Below are 27,849 nucleotides of genomic sequence, written 5' to 3'. Positions count from 1 at the left end.
CTGTAATAATATTATATTTGATGTACACTTGATTTCCTAACCTGGCCTTATTCTGCTGCACCTGCTCTGCTTTCCCAGCCCCAAGGGTCCCAGGGCCTGACTGGCTTCCTCTCTGAGCCTGCATTTCATCTATATAATGAATTAATGTAGAGGCTGATGAGTAGTGGATGGCCCTTGCAGTACCACACAAACAAGCTGGGAACTATCTGGCATCTAGCTATCCACACTTACCATTTTGTGAAACACTAACGTTCCCTTCAACATTAACTTTAGATCCTATCTAGATATGGATAGATAGGGTACCTCTAAACAGGTTCACTAAACGCCTTGCTGCGTTCTATATTTCCACCTATTTTCAGTTATTATCAAAGTATACTGCGGGTACGGAAAGTATTCAGACCCCTTTACATTTTTCACTCTGTTATATTGCAGCCATTTGCTAAAATCATTTAAGTTCATTTTTTTTCCTCATTATTGTACACACAGCACCCCATATTGACAGAAAAACACAGAATTGTTGACATTTTTGCACATTTATTAAAAAAGAAAAACTGAAATATCACATGGTCCTACGTATTCAGACCCTTTGTTCAGTATTTAGTAGAAGCACCCTTTTGATCTAATACAGCCATGAGTCTTTTTGGGAAAGATGCAACAAGTTTTTCACATCTGGATTTGGGTATCCTCTGCCATTCCTCCTTGCAGATCCTCTCCAGTTCTGTCAGGTTGGATGATAAACGTTGGTGGACAGCCATTTTCAGGTCTCAATGGGGTTTAAGTCGTGAAGCCACTCCTTCGTTATTTTAGAGGTGTGCTTAGGGTCATTGTCTTGTTGGAAGGTGAACCTTCGACCCAGTCTGAGGTCCAGAGCACTCTGGAGAAGGTTTTCGTCCAGGATATCCCTGTACTTGGCCGCATTCATCTTTCCCTCGATTGCAATCAGTTGTCCTGTCCCTGCAGCTGAAAAACACCCCCACAGCATGATGCTGCCACCACCATGCTTCACTGTTGAGACTGTATTGGACAGGTGATGAGCAGTGCCTGGTTTTCTCCACACATACCGCTTAGAATTAAGGCCAAAAAGTTCTATCTTGGTCTCATCAGACCAGAGAATCTTATTTATCACCATCTTGGGAGTCCTTCAGGTGTATTTTAGCAAACTCCATGCGGGCTTTCATGTGTCTTGCACTGAGGAGAGGCTTCCGTCGGGCCACTCTGCCATAAAGCCCCGACTGGTGGATGGCTGCAGTTATGGTTGACTTACTACAACTTTCTCCCATCTCCCGACTGCATCTCTGGAGCTCAGCCACAGTGATCTTTGGGTTCTTCTTTACCTCTCTCACCAAGGCTCTTCTCCCCAGATAGCTCAGTTTGGCCGGACGGCCAGCTCTAGGAAGGGTTCTGGTCGTCCCAAATGTCTTCCATTTAAGGATTATGGAGGCCACTGTGCTCTTATGAACTTTAAGGGCAGCAGAAATTTTTTTGTAACCTTGGCCAGATCTGTGCCTGTGTGCATGAAACACATTCTACTCCTTTTATTTTGGCAAGCTCCACATGGCAGGGAATCGGAGAGAGTATCTCTATGTCTGTAACTCCTCCACCATTCTATATAGGCATGTGTCATACCTCCGATTGAAGACAGATCTTAGTAAAAGATCTTAGTAAAACAGACAGTAAGTGTGTAACCCTTGGATAAAATAAAGTTGTTTGGAGTCGGCTAGTGTGACGCTGGCTTAAAAGGGATAGTTCACCCAAAAATTTATCTCATGACCTCTCATGATTTACTCACCCTCCCGGCATCCCAGATGTGTATGACTTACTTTCTTCTGCTGAACACAAATAAAGATTTTTAGAAGAATATTTCAACTCCGTAGGTCCATACAATGCAAGTGAATGGGTGCCAAATTTTTAAGCTCCAAAATCCACGAGTCACGTGACACGGAGCTGACGAGTGAGTAGCGAGCTCTGATTCTTAACGGTTTGTAGAAGACAATATGTCAATCAATTAAAAACCCTCGGGCTCTGGAGATATTAAAAGACACTTACGTGCTCAAGCTGATTGCCCTCGGCAGCAGGCCGAAAGTCCCGGACTCAATTTGGATGGTGAACTGAAAGAAATCCGGAGTGAATTGTTGAATGTGATGGCAAGGCTGGGCGAAAGTCGTAGCGGACTTGGAGGATCTTGCTGTAATACGTTGATCGATCACTTCCATAGAGATGAAATTCTCTATGGATGAGTTGGTTACAAGATGATCAGATGTCGAGAGACCGATTGATTATCTGGAGTCTTCGGAGAGAGAATTAGCTGCTAATCCGCTAGCAACCAAGGAAGATTTGGAAAAATTGGAAGACCTTGAGAATTGTAGCCGGCGAAACAAAGTCTGAATTGTTGGAATTCCTGAGCATGAAGAAGGCCGAGCTACAGTAAAATTCCTAGACGGGCTCTTCTCAAGTCTGCTCGACATAAAAGGCCATAAGCTGTAAATTCAGCAAGCTCACAGAGATCCGGCTCTGAGAAGGGAGACGAGGGAGACAGGAAGACATCAATTCTGGCCAAATTTCTGAGACAATCCAATAAAGATCTTGTTTTAAGGAAAAGTGGGTGCCTTTTTCTTCTCTTTTTGTGCAGGTCTTAGTGGCTTGAGTTTGTTTTGTGTAATATTCTTGTAGGACATTGGAGTGACTGACTGACCGAAGAACTGAACGGCCCATTTTTTTTTTTTGTGATTGTTTCGCTAGTAGCTGGAGCTTGTTTTCTGTAGGAACACACCTTCGAGACAATTAAGTGGATGAATCTACACGTTTTTTATTTATTTGTTTATGGGCTGGAGTTTGTTTTATAGATTATCTTCTGTTATGTAATTCTGTATTACAAATTTTAATATAGAAACACCGGACATGAGCATTCCGTCTTTTCCCAGGGGCTCTCATAGGCGTACATGGACTGTTTGAGTTTAGAGGGATGGACGCCAGTTGGTGATGTCGTGCGTGTTTTTCTTTTTTCTGTTTGGGGAAAGTAAGGGGGTTGATTGTTGCACTAATGTGGAATGGGGTCTTTATAATTTAATTTGACACAATTTCATTTCTCTATGTCAAATGTTAATATTAAGGAAGATTATTTTCTTAAACGCATCTTTCCCCACAGGAAGCTGAAAAATTTGTGAAGATAAGGGGTGGACATGTTTTCTTCAGTGCTGGCTCAAGTAAGAGCAGGGGAGTTATTACATTGATAAGTGAACATCTACAATTCAAATGTCTCAAACAGATTAAAGATAAATTAGGAAGAGTCATTATTGTTTTAGCAGAAATTCAGGGGGAAAGGTTGATTTTGTCTATTTATGCAACTAACGCTGATGATCAGGGCTTTTTTTATAGATCTTGAAGGGATGTTGCAAGCTGCTGGCCCCCCATATGATATAATATTGGGAGGAGACTTTAATCTTTTGATGGACTCAGTCCTTGATCCTAGTGAAGCAAAAGTGTGCAAGCCCCCTAGAGCAACATTGATGCTTCTCAGGATGTGTAAAATCTTGGTCTTGCAGATATTTGGAGACTATTAAACCCATCTGATATGGACTATACATATTTCTTTATCAGTCCCTAAGATTTATTCTAAAATAGATTTTTTTATTTTTTTTTATCCAAGTCCCTCATTTCATCTGTTGTGGATTGCTCAATTGTAAACATCTTGTCTCAGATCATACCTTGTTGAGTTTATAGATGTTGCCACAAACAGCGAAAAAGAAACCATATAGTTGATGCTTTAATGTATCCCTATTGCAAAATCCTGATTTCCAACAAATGTTACAGGCTGAAATCATTGTTTATATGGAAACCAACTGGTCCTCAGTATCTTCCGTGGGCATGGATTGGGAGGCACTAAAAGTGGTCCTTAGGGGTCGGATCATAGAGTATGCCTCATTTATAAAAAAATCCAAAGCATCAGAACTTGTGGAGTTGGAAGAGAATATTAAAAGTACAGAGACCGATCTGAAGCGCTGAATGTCGTTTGATGGCCTCAGAGAATTGACCCGATTGAAAAATAATACTATTTTGAGTTTTGGTATTTAGGGCAAGACATATTTTAAGTCTGGTGACAAAGTAGGGAAGCTTTTGGGTAGATTTATAAATCGGAGAGAGTCTTTTTCAACCATTCCCTCAGTGAAATCTGCTGGTGGTGAAATTTTTAATAATGCTTTTAAAGAATTTTGATGTTTTGATCTTGATGTTTATAGTTCCACGTCTTCGTCTGCTGATGAAAATATTAGAAACTTGGTGGAACCATTAGATCTCCCTAAACTGATAACTGAGCAACAAAATTCTCTTGATTCTGAGATAACCTTGGAGGAACTTGACAAGGTAATTAAGGCTTTACCTACAGGCAAGTCTCCGGAGCCAGATGGCTTCGCCACTGAATTTAGAAGTTAGATTTGGTCCTACAGAACTGCCTCCACTTTTGTTAGAAGTTTATATGGAATCATTAAAGAAAGGAAAGCTTCCACCAACCATGACACAAGCCTGGATCAGTCTGATTCTTAAAAAGGACAAAGATCAAGCGAGTATAAAAGTTCCTGTCTAATTTTCCTGATCCAGCTAGACGTAAAAAGTAGTCAAAACTTTTGTCCAACTGATTCATTTATGACCTCTCTTATGCATACAGATCAGGTGTGGTTTATTTGGGGCTGCAGCTCTTCTTATAACATTAGGCATTTTATCAATACCATGCGGTCAGTGGTGAATGATCAGACTCCAGTCACTGCCATCTCATATGACGCTGAAAAGGCATTCGATATGGTAGAATGGGATTATCATTTTAGAAATAGAAGGGTTCAGCTACAACATACTGCCCAGTAACGGCTTTTCAGCTGGGCACCTTCCAGTGGCCCGAACAGGGCATTAAGTATTTGTGCATCTTATTCCCAGCAAATTTGTGTGATTTTAGTTATGAGTTAATTTCGACCCCTTAAAAAAGATTTAAGCAATGTGGGCAGGTGGGCTTCATTACATTTATCGATGATTGGGAAGGTTAATGTTATTTAAATTAATTGTATTCCAAAATTCAACTACCTACTACAATCTCTCCCTGTAGATGTCCCCCTCCCTTATTTCAAGCAATTTGATAGTATAGCGATGTCCTTCATTTGGAATGGTGAACGTCCCAGATTACATTTCAGTAAGTTACATAGGCCAATTGACAAAGGTGGGCTAGGCCTACCCAAGATTTTTTTATTTTTTATTATGCATTCTGTCTCAGACATTTGGCTCATTGGTCGCTTCCACCTGAGAGAGCCCCTCCCTGATTTTGTATTGAACAGAAATTTCTTGCCCCTATTTTGCCATTGCAAAACCTTTCTATTAAACATAAAATATGTAAATATAAAATGTATGGCGGAGCAGGTGGTGCCCAAAATTACATATAAGTCCCCTTTCTGCTGGACCGAGGGGATTGTGAGGGAGGTTAAGATGCTCTGTGATGTATATGAGAGTGGAGTGCTGAGATCTGTTGAAAATATGGTTTAACATTTTAGGATTCACAGATTTCAGTTCTTAAGGTATTTACAGCTGTGCCACCTGCTCTGTACTATTTATGGGAGTATTATACACCAACCTAAAGTGGCAGATAATCTGGAAGTGGTGATTACTGCTTTTGGAAAAAGTCATTAGGCATCGGTGTATTACTCCCTGCTAATTCAGAGTCTGGAGGATGGAGCTTTAACTTATATCAAGAGATTATGGGAGAAAGATTTAAACTTGGTATTGGAGGAGGGAGTGTAGGCAAGGATTCTAAAAAGCTTCAAGTCTGCATCTAGAGATGCAAGGGTGAGCCTTATGCAATTTAATATTTTGCATTGATTCTATTGGACCCCCTCTAGATTTTATAGTCTTGGTCTTAAAGACACACCCACCTACTTGCGATGCCAATCAGAAGACGGGGACACAACCCATGTTTTTTGGGGATGTGTTAAGATCCAAGAGTTTTTGTTGAGGATTCAGAGCTTTGTGTGTGAAGTGGTGGACATTCGGTTTTCTTTTTGCCCCAGACTGTGTTTTGGGCGATGGGGCAGTCCTGAATGTGGGTGATGGATATATGGAGAGTGACCGACGTGATGATTGGCAGGCGGGTTATCCTCATTGGATGGAGGTCGTCTGGTGTGCCTACATTTCATTATTGGTGTATTGAGTTGGGCAGGGTGGCAGCGTTTGAGGAGATGGTATATAGAAGAATGGGCAACCTGGATATATACATCAGGAAGTGGGGCGGCTATCTGGCCTTTTTGTTGGGCTCTCGGGGATGGTCAGTGGAGAGCAAGACTAGTGTTTTTTTTATGTCTCTAAATCTTTTATGCTGTTTTATTGTCTATTTGTGTGTCTTTGTCAGTTGGCTTTTGACCACTGAAGTTCTTGTTTGTGTTTGGGTGGAAGTTATGATTTCATGTTTTTTGATTTAGCATTTTCAGTTATGCTTATTTGATTTGCTACATGGAATCAATAAAAAAATTGTTAATAACTAAAGCTCCAAAATTCATATAAAAGCAGCATAAAAGTAATCCATAAGACTCCAGTGGTTAAATCCATGTGTTCAGACACGATATGATAGGTGTGGGTGAGAATCAGAACAATATAAATATTTCAATAAACAAGTCATTTTTAGGGGTGAAATCCATGAAGAATTACTAAAAACAGAATGAGATGGTGAAAGTGAATGAAAAATTACTTAAATATTTATCTGTTTTTCACCCACACCTATGAGAGTCATCTGAAGTACTTTTAGATTAAATTTAACTTTATTGTTATTGTGCAGAGTACAGATACAGAGCCAATGATATCCAGTATGATGCCCTTATGTGCATTTTGGAGCTTCAAAATTTTGGCACCCATTCACTTGCATTGTATGGACCTACAGAGCTGAAATATTCTTCTAAAAATCTTCATTTGTGTTCTAAAGAAAGTCATACACATCTAGGATGGCATGATGGTGAGTAAATTATCAAATAATTTTCATTTATGGGTGAACTAAACCTTTAAGCCTTGTGACCTCCGCCAGAAGACTGGCTAGGCAAGGCTGTTTTAACAGAGCTCTACAGTGAAAAGCCTCTCTCCATAGCATGATAGAGACGGGAATGATGCAGGATACTTTTGCCAGTATTGCCCATTTTTTAATGGTCAAAAAACTTAATTTACCAGCTAATGGAAACACTGAACTAAACGCGAGATAACTTCAAATCATCTACACTTTTCTTTTAGGCCACTTTTTCCTCTCTTCCAGTGACTAAGAATGAAACCATACATAAACATTCACATTAGCCCTATTCGGACTGGACTAGTTTTCCCTGAGGAGGAAGAAATTTGTGTTTAACAGACGCACTTTGTGATTTTTATCCCATCCGAATCTGACAAGTCTGTGACCTACTGTTTTTCGGCAAACTCAAGGGTATGGGCTGAATTATGTGCCACCAGAAACTGAATTTGAACCATTTATATTTGAATTTGAATGGCTAAACTTGAATAATTGCATTGAAAAACTGAATTTGAATCACATCATTTGAAATTGTATTGTTTAATTAAAATTGAATTTATTCAAAAACTGAATCTGAATTGTATCATTTGAAATTGAATTTATTCGTTTGGAACTGAAGTCCAATAAAATTTGATCCTCACTGAAAATTAAACTCTCTATATATCTTCACATTCACTTCTCACAATTCAGATTCAGTTCTCAAATTCAATTTCAAGTTACTGAGACAGACATCCGGGTAGTTGGAGGATGAAGGAAGAGCAATCGAGCGCAGATCGATAGATAGCGTTCATTGGCGCACAGGACTCCTCTTGGGCCAATCAGCACCAATGTTTTGGAGCACAGTACGTTACCTGCCATGAAATTATGGAATTACGATTGTGTCAATAATAATGAATGTAACTTTATAAAACTGAACGTAACTTTTTCAGAAACTATCAAAAATATTCCATTACAAAAGAAGAAAAAACATATAAAATGAAAAAAAAAAATGAACTCAGTCGCACGAATTTAACAGGCTCTTCAAATATGCTTCATTTTTTGTTAATGTTTTTCAAAGATTCGTTTTCGCAAATCGTGGATTCTGAATACATTGCCACAGATTTACGCTTACGCTTCGCAGTTTTTCGTTTGCTGTTTTGAGACAAACCTCTCGTGGGGGTGGGCTTAACAGTGATCTACTCTGATTGGATAGTGAGCTTTTGATGGACAGGTGCTCTCTGACCCGGATGTACAGACGTCACTCAGTGGCGCGCATATTAGAAAGCTCTCGCGGTGATTTGTAGTTATGCAATACGTCGTGCTTTGTTGTATTACTTACTAACAATATGTAAATAATATTTGACCTATAATTATATAATTTAATATTATATGAGACCTTCGATCGTCTAATAATCGTCTTCGATCAGTCTGTAAAGATGAGCTCTCAGGAGAGACACGGAGCGGCATCATCTTCCTCCTCTTGTCCTTCAAGGCAGCTTGAAGTAAGTTCGTGTTACTGAAGTAACCAATAACATCGATAAAACTTTTATTCATGTAACGTTACAGTGTGCAACAGTTCTGGCTTTATTTTGCAAATTTATTGTTGTATTGTAAATGCATGCTAAATAAAATGTTGCTGTTTTGTCATTGTCATGACTGCAAAACTGAAACCTGGCCATATCTTGGTCCACTGTTTGACTCTGCCCCGACTGCTGAACGGACTGCTGCTGACCCTGCCTTGTGCTGGTATTCCCGAGCGACTGGTTAAGAATTTCAAGGTTGTTATGTACAGCTGCAGATGCAGCATCTGCACCAAGATTTCTGCCTTGCTGTAGAATGAAGACCAGTTTGATATCTGCACTGTCTACATTGACACGTCCTTGAATATAATAACTGTGCAAAAGAGCAAACAATCAAACTACATAACATCATGACATGACATCAGTGCATTGCAAACTTGTGAATGACAATAAAAAAATTATTAAAAAATATATACAAATATGATATTTTATATGTGTTTATCAAAACATTGTGAATAAATATAATAAAATATATGCAATATTCCACCACTGTGTTGAAATTTAGAGTGTTTTCTGTAAAATTAGAAAATTGTATCGATGTTATTGGTTACTTCAGTAACACGAACTTACTTCAAGCTGCCTTGAAGGACAAGAGGAGGAGGAGTGGAGCATTTGTTTAATAAGCAAGGTCTTTTATTCAGATATTCAGAATTTCTTTCTGAATACCAAATACCAGTAACCCCAAAAGAATTTGCTACAGTAATGGGTGCTATTCCCTCTGGTTTATGTATGCTTTTTAAAAACCGTAATTACTTCACACCAGTATCTACTGCATCCTTTCCTAAACCTTGTGATACTTCTGTTGGTCAAATCTGTTTTTCAGAGTCGAAAGCTAAAAACTATAAGATCTTTATTTCTTAAGGATTTGATTTCTGTTCCACCTGTTATTTCCTTTTGGAATAATTTGTTTGGTAACCTTAATTGGAAAAAATCTGGTCTTTACAGCAGAAATTCATTCTCACAAATAAAGTGAATGAAATTTCCTTTAAGTTGATACACAGGTTCTATCCTGTTAAGAAATTTATACAAAGATTTAAATCTGACATTGAGCTAACATGCTCTTTTTGTGTGAATTCTGATGAAACAGTGGTTCATTTATTTTGGTCGTGTCATTACACTCAGAAGCTCTGGAATGAAATTGATGTTTTTATCAAGTGTAAGATTTTGCCAGGCTTCTCAATACATATTAGAAACATTATATTTGGGTATTTTGATTCAGACCCCACAAACGAAAATGTCTGTTTTGTTATTAATTTAATTATTTTCTTAAGCAAATTCTATATTCACAAATGCAAATTTTTAAACTGTAAACCTATCTTCTCTGTCTTCTTAAAAGAAATAGAAAATTATCTAAATTTGATTTCAGTATCTACTAATAAGAAAGCCATAAGGACTGTTAGAATCTGCACTGCATTTGATCTCTTCATGTGAACATTTTTGTGTGATGTAATGCCCTACCTCTTCTTTTATTGTTATATACATTATTATTATTATCTTTTTTTTTTATTATTATTATTTTTTCTATTTATTTTTGTCTTCTTTATTGTTTTGGTTGATATTATGTGATGTACGTATGCTTTCTCTTTTGTATGTTCCTGTTCTTTGCATTAAAAAAACATATATATATATATATATATATTAAATAAATAAGAGGAAGATGATGCCGCTCCATGTCTCTCCTGAAAGCTCATCTTTACAGACTGATCGAAGACGATTATTAGACGATCGAAGGTCTCATATAATATTAAATTATATAATTATAGGTCAAATATTATTTACATATTGTTAGTAAGTAATACAACAAAGCACGACGTATTGCATAACTACAAATCACCGCGAGAGCTTTCCAATATGCGCGCCACTGAGTGACGTCTGTACATCCGGGTCAGAGAGCACCTGTCCATCAAAAGCTCACTATCCAATCAGAGTAGATCACTGTTAAGCCCACCCCCACGAGAGGTTTGTCTCAAAACAGCAAACGAAAAACTGCGAAGCGTAAGCGTAAATCTGTGGCAATGTATTCAGAATCCACGATTTGCGAAAACGAATCTTTGAAAAACATTAACAAAAAATGAAGCATATTTGAAGAGCCTGTTAAATTCGATGCGACTGAGTTCATTTTTTTTTTCATTTTAATTGTGTTTTTCTTCTTTTGTAATGGAATATTTTTCATAGTTTCTGAAAAAGTTACGTTCAGTTTTATAAAGTTACATTCATTATTATTGACACAATCGTAATTCCATAGTTTCATGGCGGGTAACGTACTGTGCTCCAAAACATTGGTGCTGATTGGCCCAAGAGGAGTCCTGTGCGCCAATGAACGCTATCTATCGATCTGCGCTCGATTGCTCTTCCTTCATCCTCCAACTACCCGGATGTCTGTCTCAGTAACTTGAAATTGAATTTGAGAACTGAATCTGAATTGTGAGAAGTGAATGTGAAGATATATAGAGAGTTTAATTTTCAGTGAGGATCAAATTTTATTGGACTTCAGTTCCAAACGAATAAATTCAATTTCAAATGATACAATTCAGATTCAGTTTTTGAATAAATTCAATTTTAATTAAACAATACAATTTCAAATGATGTGATTCAAATTCAGTTTTTCAATGCAATTATTCAAGTTTAGCCATTCAAATTCAAATATAAATGGTTCAAATTCAGTTTCTGGTGGCACATATTTCAGCCCATACAAGGGTCCTTTAACAATCCTGTCCGAATGCAAAAGTCAGTGATTGCTGATATGGAATTTTCACAACGCTTCACCTTATGCTTTTTCATCTGAATGAACTACCGTTAAGATCATGCTTGTATGCACTGTGAACGCCAGTCTGCTGCGTGACTTTCGAATTTGGATGTAGATCTTTTGCCATCCGACGAAAATATAATAAAATCAACAAGGAGAACCAAATTGCGGAAACTGCTATGACTGGCCACTGTAATATAAGCGTCTGGTAAAGATATTTAATATATTTATTTCATTGGGTTTAAAATTTATTTAAACTGAAAATATTAAAGATACGTTAATTTTATAACCTAAATTATGTTTAACCTTCTGTACCACCCACATCTAGAAAACAGACACTCCCACCTGTAATAAACACGTTGATCTTTAGTCCCGTCCGAACCAGTACATTAAATCTCAGACGTCGGGTTATAATTGTAACTCAAATGTCGTTAGAAAATGAATCCCGTCCGAATAGGGCTATTGATGCCAAAATTAAACACCTCCAGATTCTTCACATTTAAATTCTCTTGTTCTTGTCACTCACCTTCTTGGACACAGATGGCCGCACCTTCTTAAAAGCATCTTCAAAGTGAACTCTGCTCACCCTAATGTCTTCCACTGGCTCTGTGACAGAAGAAATGTGTTTCTTTGAGTTCCCTGTTTATTAAGATTGCGTTTCGGGTAATCTGATCACAAGTGGTCAACATTTTGTGATCGGATCACAAAAAGCACTTACTGAGTTGGTCAAAATCGTATGAGACCACATCGTATTTGAGGTGTATATGCTATGTGTCCCGAACGGCAGCGAAAATTTTCGCTGTATCTGCGAGAAACACTGCGACAGTTTGTTCACGCTTTTCTTTTTTTACTTTTTACCATGTCATCATGCATTCAGAGAACCTCCCTCTAAATCTGAAAACAAGTGGTCACTGGAGACCCATTTAAGCAAACAGGTGTAAACAGGGTCTTTAATGCATGTTTGTCAGACCAGATCATGATGTATAGTCCTGTGTTACACTATGTGTGTGTGTGTGTGTGTTACCTGTGTGTGTTTGTGATGGTTGAGTGCTCAGATGAACTCTCAGAGCGTTCACACACGCCTCTCGCACCAGCGCTGACAGATCTGCACCTCTAAAACACACAACCCAACAATGACCCGGAAACACTTCACAATGTGCATGTTAACATGAACAGAAAATGCTTTTTTTAATCTTGTTAATGTTCATTTCTACATATACTGTACATTTGTAGCATTAACAGAAATGTATTGTTAATTAGAATGCACTTACAATGCACAAGAGTAGGGCTGGGTACAGATTTCCAGATTCAATTCGATTCTGATGCGCAAGCTCTTGATTCGGATTCAATATCGATTCATATGGGTTTATTTCAGTTATAATGGCCTTTTTGCTTACATATAAAATTCTCTCCCAGCTGTTAATTATACAGGGGACCTTTTAACTAGGTTCACTGGGAAAATATTAATTTAACTAATTACATTTTATTACTTTTCATCATTTTGATCACATTTTGGCTTTTTAAAAATGAACAAATAAATGCATTTAATCAATAAATATTATATCTCATATATATATTGTTAAATTGCATAATTGTACTATTTACAAGTTTTGAAATTGATTTGTTGAACACGTGCAAAAACCGTTACTGTCACTTAAACAAAAAATGGCATTTCTGTATCCAACGCCTTTAAATGAGCGCAAGTTAACTACAGAGGACTTGAATGGCTTTCCCTCATCTGTACGATGCATGATTAGAAGTAGATGTTTTTTTGTAGTTATTTTTGATCAACAACTGACTGTAAAGAACAGAAAGGCATTATTTAATGACATTATTTAATGACAAATGGGTCGCGTGGATCTTGAAAACATTCCACGGAACAACTTTTACTCAACATGCTGTGAAAGGATCTTCCTGCTGAACAATTCATGACTAAACTACACAATTACTGGTGAGAGAAAAAATATATATTCACTTTAGTCGCATAGCACGAAATTTGGTTGCAAATGCGAGTGATTTCCTCTCATTGTAGTATTGAGTGAAAGATCAATTTTGGGATTTAAGGATTGATTTCGAGATCATTCAAATGAAGATCGCATTGCATCGGAAAAATAAAATTTTTACCAACCCCTAAACAATAGTATATTTATAAAAGTATGATATATATATATATATATATATATATATATATATATATATATATATGTATATGTGTGTTTATTAACCAGAGCAATCTACCAACAAATTAAAACTTACGTAAAACTGTCACAGCGTGCATCATGTGCAATTTCCTCTAGATTGACATCTGAATCAAGACGGGGTTTATTGCCATTCTGTGACAAAATAATTCAAGTTAAATCAACAGATTCTCTGTCAGTTATTATTTATAACAGTTTTACTTCCATAACATACCATCAAAAGGGTTTGTTAGTCTTAATCATGTTATGAGGAGGTTTACCTTAGTAATAGTAACTAATATGGCGTGTCTGTCTGCAGGTGGGGGTAAACCCACATAGAGAGTTTTGTCCAAGCGTCCTGGTCGGAGCACAGCAGGATCAATAATATCTAGAAACAACAATTTATAGTCAGTTATCCAAAACTAAAACATATATATGTTAATAATGGATGATCGATTAATTGTTAATAATTAAAGCTTATTAATTGTCGAATAATCAACTTCAGCACTAAATCTGCAGACACTGCCGAAACAATGAGTCACATCTGTCGCACAAGTCTTTTCTGTATTTTCATGACAACAGTTTTCTTTTCTATTCTTAACAGCACTAAATTAACAGAAAACTGAAATAAATAAAATTTCTCTTTTGAATACATTTAGGTTGTTTAATGTGAATTTAATCAAATGAATGTTTAAGGTTCGATGCAAGTTAAGCTCAATTGACAGCATCTCCCATAATGTTGATTAAACGCACCAAAAAATAATTTCTACTAGTAAAAAAAAAAAGCATTCAGTAAGGTAAAGTGTTGTTCCAAAATCATTAGCCACTTTCACACATGACGCTTGTTAAATTTGACTGTAAACAGTTTGCCGAACAGTTCTCGCCTTTGAGATGGATTCACCCTTTCCCGCAATAAATAATATTGTAGGTTTTAAAATAGGATGTGGAGGCAAGGATATGGTCGAGTATGTAATCACTGATTACATACATTTTAAGTATTTTAAATATAAATTAAATAATATTATAATATAATAATATTAAATAATATTGTAGGTTTTAAAATAGGATGTGGAGGCGAGGATATGGTCGAGCCTTCATCTGGGGAGAGGAGAGGAGTGAGGGTTTTCACCTGAGAAGAATTGCTGGTCATTTCTGTTTCTATGTTCGCAGTGAGAGACGGGGGAAATAAAAAGGGGGCCACACATGAGTGTGAGAGAGAATCCAGCTGGCAAGTCGTGTGTGTTGGCCGCATCCATTCCCAGAGCGTTTGAGTGTTTCTATGTGGAGCTTAACCGTTATGCTGTTAAGCAAATGTGTTTTATGTTATTAATACATTTAACTGAGTTGGATTTCCCGCATTCTCCTTTCCTCTAACCTGTTACACTGGTGCCGAAACCTGGGAGTGGAGGATACGCTGTCATGGAGACATCGCGGCTGGAGGATGTCATCTGTTCTCTTGCCAGCATCCACCAGGGTCAACACCAGGCCCTCATGGAGCTTCGGAGAGAACAGCAAGTGTTTTGAGGTGCTACTGCGGATCTTAGTACCCCAGGAGGGGGCGGCATCCCCAACACCGGCAGCAACGCACCCCCACTTGCTGCTCACCAAGACAGGGCCTCAAGATGATCCGGAGGCCTACCTTGAGCTATTTGAGCACACAGATGAAGTTCTGAAATGGCCGCCGGAACAGTGGGAGGCCCATCTTCTGCCGCTGCTAACCAAGAAAGCCCAGATCGCAGCACAACAGCTTCCGGTCACCAATCTTCTGGACTACTCTGTGCTGAAGAAGTAAATCCTGCAACGGGTCGGCCACAGCCAAGAAGAACACTGCCAGCGTTTCCGCTACTTAATGCCGAGCAAGGTCGACCTGCCGGTGGTGGGTGCTGTCCAAGGAACAGCGACACCAAGGACGCCATCAACCTGGTGGTGCTGGAGCATTTCATCTCCTGGTTGCCAAAGGGGACGGCCGAGTGTGTCCAGTACCACTGACCAGCATCACTGGACGAAGCGATCCAGCTGGCAAAAGACCATCTGGTAGCATATGCAAGGTGAGGTGTGTGAACGGGGATATTCATGATTATCCTATAGTGACCATCACGGTATATTCCGGGGACAAAAGCATAATTTTGAGGTCCTCGCCTCACCCATCTGCTAATTTTAGGAACTAATTGGCCGGCTTTTCGATCATTATTGAAAGGATTGTGTGGTTGGGTCCTGTGAGAATGTAAATCTGTGTGGGATGTGCAAATCGCTGGCTGGGGAGGTGTGGCCAGGGCCATATGCGGCTGCTACGCATCAGGCTGATGCTGAGGAAGGGGAGGTGTCATCCTCCCCCGCCCTTAGGGAATTCCCGGTAGGGGATATACAGATAGAGCAGTCGCGAGACGAAACCCTAAAGCATGCGTTTGACCAAGTGAAAGTGATTGATGGTCAATGTCTCGAGCTAAGCATCACACTCACATATCCATATTTTTCAATTAGAAAAGATCGGTTGTATACATGGGACACTCTGACAAATTAAAATACAACAAATTTGTTGATACCAAAGAGCCGTCTGGAAATTTTGTTGAAGGCAGCTCATCATAATCTGATGGCCGGTCACTAGGGACAAGGGAAAACACTAAGCCTTCTCATGGCCCATTTTTATTGGCCGGGCATTCACAGGGATGTTTGTTGGTGATGTGCGGCATTCTGAGAATGGAGTGAGGTGGTAACCGTATCCTTGGCGACAGTAACTTCACCCTTGTGGAGACCACCTCTCGCAGTCACAATGAACAGCTCGCTTTTATTCGACATTGGACAAAGGCATATTCACAGATCCCCTTAACGCAGATGTCCCGTGAAAAAACGTCCTTCTCCACAAAGTTTGGCTTACACCAATTTGTGACCCTTCCGTTCGGTTTGTTTGGGGCCCCGGATACGTTTCAGCATCTTATGGACAGGTGAATCAGACCACATGCTGCGTATGCCGCTGCCTATTTGGATGATATCATTATTTATAGTAATGATTGGCAGTGGCACATGCAGTATTTGGGGGCCATTCTGAGGTCGCTGCGACGAGCGGGACTCACAGCAAACCCAAAGTAGTGCGCACTCCAGCCATTAAAGTTCGAGGTGATCCACAGGCCGGGGGCGCAGATGGCAGTTGCGGACTTCATCTCAAGAAAGAGGGGGGGAGTGGGCAGGCCGAACAGTTCTTGCCTTTGAGATGGATTCACCGTTTCCCGCATCCTCATTTCCAATCTGTTACAAAGGATTTATGGCAAATATATTCTTCTAAACTATTCTTTTCAAAAATATGTGTTTATCCAGTAAAATAATGTTTTCCATGGTATAAATTTACTGATGAAATCAGACATTACATTTGGCATGGAGGACCATCAAATATCAATTAAACATTATATTCAGCATTATATATAGTTTAATATAGTAAAATAATCTGTAAATGCAGTGCAGATTCACTCTCGTGCTGAAAAGTCTCATCCAGGTGCTCACTGTATTACATGCGCTGACATGATGAGAAAACACTTTAAACTGCACATTTTGACCTCTGAGACATCAGCGTGACATCAATGAATGCTGCACAATTACACTGAAACTGAAATTGAGGTATGATCTTGCACGAGTTTAATCAATATAATTGTGCTCTTTTTCTCCATTGCAATCAGTTTGATTGACACGGATGTGCACGCTCGCTCAGTGAAGTTTAAAAAAAACAGTTTTGTGAAGTACGCAGAAATACGCACCTGATTGTGAATTCATAACATGTATATACTGTACATTATAAAACAGACAATAGCCGTGAAATGTAAGTCATGTGCTGGAGAAAATTATTGATTAGTTGTTGCAGCACTACACTTGACATCAAAAACTTTTCAGGTAATGTTCCAACTTCTTAATCAGGAAAATTGCCAGAACTGATTGACCAGTATTTTCCAAGGGGGCACATTTACACATGGTTGCAAAATGGAAAATTGTAAATAATGATCACTAAAAATATCCCAAAAGGTGATAAAGGTAAATGGAGACTGTAACTGCATGCATTTGTTTGGATATTTTATTCAAAAGAGAATGATAGGAGTATAGCAAATTGGTCCAGAATTCATAAAGTTCCAGACTGGAAACCCCTACATGGTTTTGGTGTCCTTTTGCGGTATTAATGATAACAATTAATCGATCATTAAATGTGATGACAATCCATAATGTAAACAAATCCTGAAAATGTATATTCCTAGTTCATGAGATATTCAGAGATATTCCCTCTTCAAGAATCCTTACCTGGTCTATTAGTGGCAGCCATGATAAAAACCTGTTGACGATTCTCAACGCCATCCATCTCTGTCAACAGCTGATTTACAACACGGATGCTAGATCCTGACTGAAGACACACACAGCGCACACACATAACCATTACACCTCCTCAGCAAGTCATGAAGTTGTTATAACCCACAAATGGTATATAAACTAGATAATGGGCTCTCTACACCTGACGTCTGTCAACTGTGTGCAACTAGTGTCATAAACTGGAATTAAAAAATATGGGCTTGGGAAAAAATATAGATTCGTTTACAACTCACTATTCTTGAGCCAAATTATTTTAAAATAGTCTCCCAGATTAAATTTTTTTTTTTTATAAAAAAACAAAACAATTTATATTAATGCTACAATAATTAATAGGCAAACATATGAAGCTATGTTTGTGCAGAGTTCCACATTAACAGGTTTTGTCTCTTTAATTCTTTGTTTAGTCCTTTAATGCACCACTGCTACAGCCAGCTTTGTTCACTGTCAGACATCCAAATCCTCTGCTGTTCCTGTTATGCATAATCCACAAGTTTATTTGTCAGAAGTCACTCTGCAGATTCTGTCTGATACTGCTTTAATAAATAGTTTAGCTGTAAAAAGGCTTATAAACTGTTGGATGGCGTAAACATGTCACGCCCCAGCAACATTTATAATCTAACAGCCAGGGTATTCATGCACAGTGGTGGGTAACTGTTGACAAGAAATGTAGCTAGTCACTAAGACGAAAAGAGGAAACACACCTGATTATATTTTGAACAGCAGATGAAAGAAATGCGCGGTGTTTCGCGGAACACCTTCCTTTTTGGTCAGTCATCTGGGAGCAGTTTGTAAGAATAGCATTATCTATGAGAACAATGCTCAGACTATTTCAGGATGCATATGCAAATAACATGCAACCATCCTGGGATTACGGGTGAATTGTTGTATCATAATTCAGTACAGCCCCAGAAATGGTTCTTGAACAAGTTTACTCTTCAGCCTCCATTTATATGTTGCAAAATGATAATTAAGATAATAGTAATAGCTTATGGTAATATATGTCAGATTTTATATTCTAAAATAACAAAATTAGTTTTGTAAGTTAAAATGATATATTGTACATATTTATTTGTTGAATGCAAATGGACATAATGCAGCCTTATACATGGGTTCATTATAGTTGCCTAGCTCAGACAATGCACTGACTGGTCGATTGGAAGTTTTAAATTGGTAGTTTTGCACATCTCTACCTCTTACCTGCAAATTATATTGTGAAACAATGGTCAGACACAATGGTTCTTCAACAGACATTTCTTTCTGAGAAAAAGGAGTTTTGGAAAGTTTTTAGGCTATATCAAATAATCAAATCGCAATACTCCCAGAATTGCAATATCGCAATACATATCACATTGGCTAGGAAATACAGCTGTAATATCAAATCGGGAGGTCTCTGGCAATTCCCAGCCCTATGAATAATAATAATAATAATGTTTTCAAACAGATTTCAGAAATTTCCCACATTTTCCATTGGTTGTACAAACTGAAGTAAACTCACGCAACTGTCAAGTCGGACTGGACGGCCACTCAAACAAACATAGTGATGTTTTGATAGCAAGAGCAAAGTCTAGGCATGAGTGGGTTGGCGAAATCAAGAGTGCAAATCGCAAGCGATAAAGCACGACAGCCCTTTTATAAGTAGGTAGCTAGTGTAAAAAGGTTGAATGCAATACTGTTAAATATAATGCAAATACAGACCATTTGTGTCTTACATTATTTTGCCCATTAACTCTGGCATTTCATTTACATGTACCATATATTTCTTCACGTACACCCACTAGCTATGTTTCCATCAACATTTTCTTTCATTTTGGGATATTCCATAAAAACTGCTGGATGGAAACACCAAGATGCGAATAAATCTCAAATGCGCATGAACTATTACGCTCGCTGAGTTGGATACATTTTTTATTCAATAAGAAGAACAGCGCATAAACTATGATAAACGCATTTGCTGAATAAACTCCTATTGAATTTCCTTGGAATAAAAGATGAACATCAACAAGCCTCACTGGTAAAGTTTACTCCAAGGTGTTGGAGAGGAGTGTCGATTGACGGCTGATTGTCGAACCTCGGATTGAAGAGGAACAGTGCGGGTTCCGTCCTGGCCGTGGAACAACGGACCAGATCTTTACTCTCGCAAGGATCCTGGAGGGGGCCTGGGAGTATGCCCATCCAGTCTACATGTGTTTTGTGGATCTGGAGAAGGCATATGACTGGGTCCTCCGGGAGATACTGTGGGAGGTGCTGCGAGAGTACGGGGTGGGGTGGTCCTTCTTAGGGCGATCCAATCCCCTGTACGTCCAAAGTGAAAGCTGTGTCAAGGTCCTCAGCACGAAGTTGAGTTCGTTCCATGTGTGGGCTGGTCTCTACCAGGGCTGCGCTTTGTCACCAATCCTGTTTGTGATATTCATGGACAGGATAACGAGGCGTAGTCGGGGTGGGGAAGGGGTGCGGTTTGGCACTCGCTCTATCGCACCGTTGTCACGAAAAGAGAGCAATTTTCGTTCCTACCCTCACCTATGGTCATGTAGGCTGGGTCATGACCGAAAGAACTAGGTCGCAAGTACAAGCAGCCGAAATGGGTTTCCTCAGAAGGGTGGCGGGCTTCTTCCTTAGAGATAGTGTGAGGAGCTCAGTCATCCATGAGGAGCTCGGAGTAGAGCTGCTGCTCCTTTGCGTCGAAAGGAGCCAGTTGAGGTGGTTTGGGCATCTGGTAAGGATGCTCCCTGGGTGCCTCCCTAGGGAGGTGTTTCAGGCACGTCCAACTGGGAGGAGGCCTCGGGGAAGACCCAGGACTAGGTGGAGAGATTACATCTCCACACTGGCCCGGGAACGCACCGGGATCCCCAGTCAGAGCTGGTTAATGTGGCTAATGTGGTTAATAGGGAAGTTTGGGGCTCCTTGCTAGAGCTGCTGCCCCCGCGACCCGACTTCGGATAAGCGGTTGAAGATGGATGGATGGATCAACAAGGTCATGTGACAGAAACATTTGTTCATTACTGGACCAAACGGCGAGCCAGTCATTGGATTTGACATGTTGCTCTGGTCATCCTGAAATAACGGTGTCTAGAAAATCCAAAGCCTACAAAGAGTCTGCAGAGCAAATAAGTAGAAAACAAACTTGAACTGTACAGAGGAGAAGGTATATTGGCGCTTTTGAAAAATATCTTACAGATCCACATGGTATAGTCATAAGGATTGATGAATGCACATATATAGCTCTCCCAGAAGTGTGTGATGTGCTGACGCTCCCAAACATGAGACATTTTGTGTGCGTGCTCTAAACCGGCAGTATTTTATTAAGAAAACACTCACAGTGGCTAAAATTTCTACGGAAGTGACGATTTCATCCTTTTGAACCCCCTTGGATGGAAACGAAGCTTTATTTGATTGTTTTTGGGATAATATGGTTTTTCGCATAAATTAAATTGACAACTTGAATGGAAACATAGCTAATGTCTGCATTAGCACACAGACAGCACAAACACTCCCACCCACACCCAGTAGCATGTTACCTGAAAATGAGATAGTCATGATGCATAGCCCGGCACCTAACACATTATTATGAAATGTAAATGAATTGATTAATGTATCTGATATGAGTTTACTCTCACCTCATGTTCTGAGCGTCGAGGACAAAGTGCATCAATCTCATCAAAGAAGATGACGCAGGGGGAAGAGTTACGACCTCTCTGAAACACCTGACGGACAGCTCGCTCGCTCTCTCCCACATACTACAACAAATCAATGACATCCATGAATAGTAGTAGTAGTATGTTTTGTTTAATGCCAACATCCATGAATATTACAGACCATTATAACAAGTGAATCTGCCGAAACTTCCCATGAAAAATCCTGAAAAGTGACTTAAACACTGGGTTGTCACATGGACTACTTTTCAGACTTATTTTTAAGTTTTAAAATGAGTCACTATCAGCTGCCATTGTATTAAGACATAGGGCTACCTTCACTAAAACACCTCCTTTTTTGTTTTGCAAACAGTCATAAGGTTTTTATATTACATTAGGGTAAATTATGCCATGTATTTCTTGTTTTGTCCTAATTTCATTCATTTTCAAAATGAACGTGCTGAAATCAACTCAACCTCATGTTGTGCCAAACCTGTCAACTCTTCCACTGAAGACAAAAGGAGATGTTAGGCAGAATTTTTGCCTCCGTTACCACTTCAAATTGATTCATTTATTTCTAGGGTATCTGCAAACAGTGATTTCCTGTCATAACACCCTAAGCAGTTAATTGACTTCAGGGCCTTTATATGATCATCTTAGAAGCATTGCGTGATCCCAGGCGACCGTTACATACAGTGCATCCGGAGAGTATTCACAGCACTTCACTTTTTCCACATTTTATTTTGTTACAGCCTTTTTCCAAAATGGATTAAATTCATTATTTTCCTCAAAATTCTACAAACAATACCCCATAATGACAACGTGAAAGAAGTTTGTTTGAAATCTTTGCAAATGTATTAAAAATACAAAAATACAAAATCACATGTACATAAGTTTTCACAGCCTTTGCCATGACACTCAAAATTGAGCTCAGGTGCATCCTGTTTCCACTGATCATCCTTGAGATGTTTCTACAACTTGATTGGAGTTCACCTGTGGTAAATTCAGTTGATTGGACTTGATTGGGAAAGGCACACACCTGTCTATATAAGGTCCCACAGTTAACAGTGCATGTCAGAGCACAAACCGAGCCATGATGTCCAAGGAATTGTCTGTAGACCTCCGAGACAGGATTGTATCGAAGCACAGATCTGGGGAAGGGTACAGAACATTTTCTGCAGCATTGAAGGTCCCAATGGGCACAGTGGCCTCCATCCGTAAATGGAAGTTTGGAGCCACCAGGACTCTTCCTAGAGCTGGTCGCCCAGCCAAACTGAGCGATCGGGGGAGAAGGGGCTTAGTCAGGGAGGTGACCAAGAACCCGATGGTTACTCTGACAGAGCTGCAGCGTTTCTCTGTGATGAAATTGTCATTATGGGGTATTTTTTGTAGAATTTTGAGGAAAATAATTAATTTAATAAATTTTGGAATAAGACAGTAATATAAAAAAATGTGGAGTTAAGCACTGTGAATACTTTCCGGATGCACTGTAAGAGAATGTTTTCAATAGCTGTACAATATCAGAGTTCATTAGCGGTAAATATTAAATAAAAAAAATGCTCATCCATGAGGGGAATCAGTTCACGAAGGCTCTTGCATGACGCAAGCGTATTAGCATGTTCACGTGAGAACTGATGCAATATAACCAGAAGTGCAGCACTCGCTGTTCACAAGCTTCTTTTGTTTTGCTTTCATCTGAACAAGCCAGCACGCTTACTTCACGCGAGAGGCAGCGTGAACTGATTACCCTCATACCCGCATTGGAGAGCAACCACTAGTGAAAAGGACTTAAATATTGATCTGTTTCTCACCCAAAGTGATCGTATCACTTTAGAAGACATTAATTTAACCACAGATGGCTGATCACCATCCACTTGCACCGTATGGACCTACAAAGCTGAGATATTCTTCTAAAAAATCTTTGTGTTCTGCTGAAGAAAACTAGTTGTACACATTTGTGATGGCATGAGAGTGAGTAAATGATGAATTCATTTTTGGGTTAACTATCCCTTTGAAATCCTGATTCAATTTCTCACCATGTTGAGTAACTCTGGACCCTTGACAGAGATGAAGTTTAAGCCAGACTCATTAGCAACAGCCTGTGAAGAGACAACTTATTTCAGTTCCACAGGCCAATGGAGAAGAACTCTTAATGTATTACAAAGGAAATGAAAGAAATTGTTAATAGAAATAGAAAACACACTTTTGCTAATAGGGTCTTTCCACATCCGGGCGGTCCAGCTAGCATCACTCCAGAGGGGGCGTTGAGACCGAGAGCCCTGAAATGCTCTGGATAATGGATGGGGGCCTAGGAATGTTTAAACAACAGTGAAAACTGACCTTATTTTTTTAACTTCACCTCATACATTTTACTACAAGTAAAATTAGATTAAAACCCAGCAGTAATTGTGAAGGCCAATTTATGCTTACTGGGTGAACATGCTTCCCTTAGCTCGCCTGCAAAATGACGACGCAATGCATTTTTTGTTCTACTAATGTGTTCGTTTGATGACATTTTTCCTGTTCGTGCACATCTCTGAAATTCTTGACCTAGCAGAACTTGGCTGGTCGAAGAGCGTTGGTGATTGGTTGACACTAATCTTTGGTGATGTTTGGATGAGACCTTTGTTATTTACAATTGCATGTGCCAACTGAGGAGTTGTTATCTAAATCACTGTCGTTAAATGGATAACTCAGAGTTTGTGTAGAAGTATACTATTTTTTATGATTCACAACACAAACTCCACAAAGAAGCGATACAGTGCTAAAAGTACCGATCCATGGAGAGAAAGACCTGTATTATTGCCATTATTTCCATGGCTGGAACAGTAAGTTATACACAGTGACAGAAACAAGATGCCATGCGTAGTAAAATGCCAGCTTCATTCACCTAGGGCAAATCAGGCCAAACTGAGAACCTGGATTGATATGTTTGAAATAATGAATTTCGAATATCAATATTCTAACATTATTAATTAAGATAACTGTACAAAACTTCAATATTATTGACGAAGTTATAGTCTATTGTATTAATAATCCACTGATTGGGTGATCAAGAGGAATTTATTTATTTTTGTAATTAATCAAAGAGTAAACTACTACTTACGGGTGGGCGATATGACCAAAATCCTATATTACGATACGAGTAATTTTATATCACGATAAAGATATACACTGGCAGCCAAACGTTTGGAATAATGTACAGATTTTGCTCTTGTGGAAAGAAATTGGTACTTTTATTCACCAAAGTGGCATTCAGCTGATCACAATATATAGTCAGGATATAAATAACATGAAAAATTACTATTACAATGTTCAGAAGTTATTAAACTACAGAGTTCTCATCAAAAAATCCTCCACATGCAGCAATGACCGCTTTGCAGATCCTTGGCATTCTAGCTGTCAGTTTGTCCAGATACTCGGGTGACATTTCACCCCACACTTCCTGTAGCACTTGCCATAGATGTGACTGTCTTGTCGGGCACTTCTCATGCACCATACAGTCTAGCTGATCCCACAAATGCTCAATGGGTTTAAGATCCATAACACTCTTTTACAGTTCTCTTTTGTCCAATGTCTGTGTTTCTTTGCCCACTCTAACCTTTTCTTTTAGTTCTTTTGTTTCAAAAATGACTTTTTCTTTGCAATTCTTCCCATAAGGCCTGCACCCCTGAGTCATCTCTTTACTGTTGTACATGAAACTGGTGTTGAGTGGGTAGAATTCAATGAAGCTGTCAGCTGAGGACATGAGGTGTCTATTTCTCAGTGTCTCCAATGTACATATCCTCTTGTTTAGTTGGTTTAGTTGTACATCTGGTCTTCCATGTCTCTTACTGTCCTTGTTAGAGCCAGTTGTTCTTTGTCTTTGAAGACTGTAGTGTACACTTGTTTGAAATCTTCAGTTTTTTTTTGGCAATTTCAAGCATTGTATTCTCTTCATTCCTCAAAACAATGATTGACTGATGAGATTCTAGAGAAAGATTTTTCTTTGTTGCCATTTTTGACCTAATATTGACCTTAAGACATGCCAGTCTATTGCATACTGTGGTAACTCAAAGACAATGTTAAGCTTCATTTAACAAACCAAATAGCTTTGAACTGTGTTTGATATAATTGCAAGTGATTTTCTAGTACCAAATTAGCAATTTAGCATGATTACTCCAGGATAAGGTGTTGGAGAAATGGCCGTTTTAAATGGAGCCCATCTAGATTTTATCAAAAATTACTTGATGGTGCTGTTTTTAACATCAGTAATGTTCTGACTATATTTTGTGATCAGTTGAATGCCACATTGGTGAATTGAAGTACCAATTTCCTTCCGAAACCGCAAAAAATTTACATTATTCCAAACTTTTGGCCACCAATCTATATGACAATACTGTAAAAGTTTTCTGAAAAATCAATACAATTTTATTTTATATTAAGCCATGTTGCAATGTGTCATTTTGAGTAATCCAGTCAGTGAATTAAATACTTTAAAAAGGAAAACTTGCCACATTTCAATCTGATGATGTGTGCCAATTTTGTCCTTTTTCTTATTATTGCTGTTGTTATTATGATTATTGTTATAACTTCCTCGAGAAACTTAACATGTTCTCAAAGCAATGCCAAAAAATGCATACGTGTTACGTGCTGTACACATTTCCCGTGGCAATTATATATTTTATATATTTCGGCAAAATGTATACCGGTTGGAAAATTTCGACCGTTTTATCATGTATCTCGCCCACCCCTACTACTACTGATCCAACATGTACTGGACTAACAGCTATCAACGTAAGAGGGGAGGTCAATTCTGGACCCAATTATGGGCTTCATAGAGGGGTTCAAATTTTTAACCCTCTAGGGCATCGTTTCTAAATCCTGTCCTGGAGTACCACTAACACTGTGTCAAATAAGACAGATATCCAAAATGTGTAGTGTTAGAGGTACTCCGGGAAAGGATTGAGAAACACTGCTCTAGGGGAAGCTTTACCATGATGGCCATGTTGAGCTCCTCTCGAATGTCCTGCAGTGCACCGACATCTTCCCAGGTGACGTCCGGTACAGTGGCGAAGCCTTCGCGTTTTGCAGAAGGCTGAACTCTGGCCAACGACATCTTGAAGTCTGACATGACGACGCAGAGTCCAGCTAGCTGTTCTTCAGTCAAAGACTCGTTCTTCTTTAACAAAGACAACAGTTGCACCAGCTCCACTTTCTGCCAAGAAGATAGACTGCATTAATGTCTACAAAACACAATGCAACAATCAAAAGTCTTGCAGAAGAATTTATTAAAGACCCTTTTGCTGCTTTTAGTCCTTATCTATATGGCCATCTATATGCTAGTGTACTTCTCAACATTGACAAAATTAGTTTTCAGAGGATATAAGCCAAATATATGACTCACAACTTACTGCATTAACTTTGTCCAATCAAATGCTTTCTAGAACAAGAACGCACCGTCCCCTTACATCTGATCATCGCACATGGCTGCGTTTTAACTAGCGCTGATCATGACTTCACAGGGCACTTTGAAGGGGAACAACCCATGCTGTAGGGCAAATAGATTTTCAGATAACGATCACGTAAAAAATTTAGTTGTTAATGACCATTATCACCTTCTGAAGCTCTCACAGTGGAGTGTAATGGTCAGTGAAGGGAATAGGGCATAGGGATGATCACTTCTAATGGAATGCGCCAATGTGCAGGAGTTTCTTAAGTTTAATGCAGCTGTTTTTCTGAGGTTTCATTGGATGTACAACACAAGTGTTCTTTATTCTTTGTTTAGTGTATCGTGGTTCAAAACCTGGATATATTGTGATGTTTTACTCGCTTGTTTCTCATTCATCAGCATTGATGTGCACAATGGATCGAGCCTCGTTAAAAGCAAAGACCACGATGTGCTGTTTGTTTGGGGGCTGGTTCTGTAGAAATGGATTAGTTTGATCGTCTTTCGGTCCGAGTCAGTGAAAAAGGCAGCTCACTTCTCCGTCTGAACACCGGCTCTCTCTGGCATCAAATCAAATCACTTTATTGTCACACTACCATGTACACAAGTGCAACAGTAGGTGAAATTCTTGTGTGCAGTTCCGAGCAACATAGCAGTCATGACAGTGACGAGACATATACCAATTACAGTAAACAACATACTTACACAACACAATTTACATATCAAATGAGAACCATCAGGTGTGTGTGTGTGTGTATGTGTGTTGCTTTGTCTGCAATGTAAAGTAAAGCCAACTGCCTGTTTTTAAAAAAGGCACGGGCTGTTCAACAAGTCCTGCCCAAACTTCATGTTTCAGTAGGAAATCAGTCAACAGGTCAAAGAAAACTGCATTTTCAAGGCACTTCAGGGGGACTTAATATTATTCCACACAGAGTTCTCCTTACATTC

General features: G+C 39.0%; 1 protein-coding gene across 1 annotated transcript in view; it reads right to left on the bottom strand.

Moving 5' to 3' along the window:
* nvl (nuclear VCP like) overlaps positions 1 to 27,849 on the bottom strand; it is a 48,066-nt gene that overhangs the window by 11,187 nt on the left and 9,030 nt on the right. Inside the window, exons 14-22 of the mRNA XM_052089678.1 lie at positions 26,449 to 26,670; positions 23,677 to 23,781; positions 23,510 to 23,572; positions 21,459 to 21,578; positions 17,779 to 17,878; positions 13,782 to 13,888; positions 13,580 to 13,656; positions 12,348 to 12,436; positions 11,850 to 11,929 (exon numbers count right to left, since the gene is read on the bottom strand). Coding sequence (XP_051945638.1) covers positions 11,850 to 11,929; positions 12,348 to 12,436; positions 13,580 to 13,656; positions 13,782 to 13,888; positions 17,779 to 17,878; positions 21,459 to 21,578; positions 23,510 to 23,572; positions 23,677 to 23,781; positions 26,449 to 26,670 — 963 coding nt within the window. The remainder of the gene's footprint in view (positions 1 to 11,849; positions 11,930 to 12,347; positions 12,437 to 13,579; positions 13,657 to 13,781; positions 13,889 to 17,778; positions 17,879 to 21,458; positions 21,579 to 23,509; positions 23,573 to 23,676; positions 23,782 to 26,448; positions 26,671 to 27,849) is intronic.

Source organism: Xyrauchen texanus, chromosome 24 (genome assembly GCF_025860055.1).
Source record: "Xyrauchen texanus isolate HMW12.3.18 chromosome 24, RBS_HiC_50CHRs, whole genome shotgun sequence".
Taxonomy (NCBI): Eukaryota; Metazoa; Chordata; class Actinopteri; order Cypriniformes; family Catostomidae; genus Xyrauchen; species Xyrauchen texanus.
This window is presented reverse-complemented; position numbering and strand designations above follow the sequence as displayed.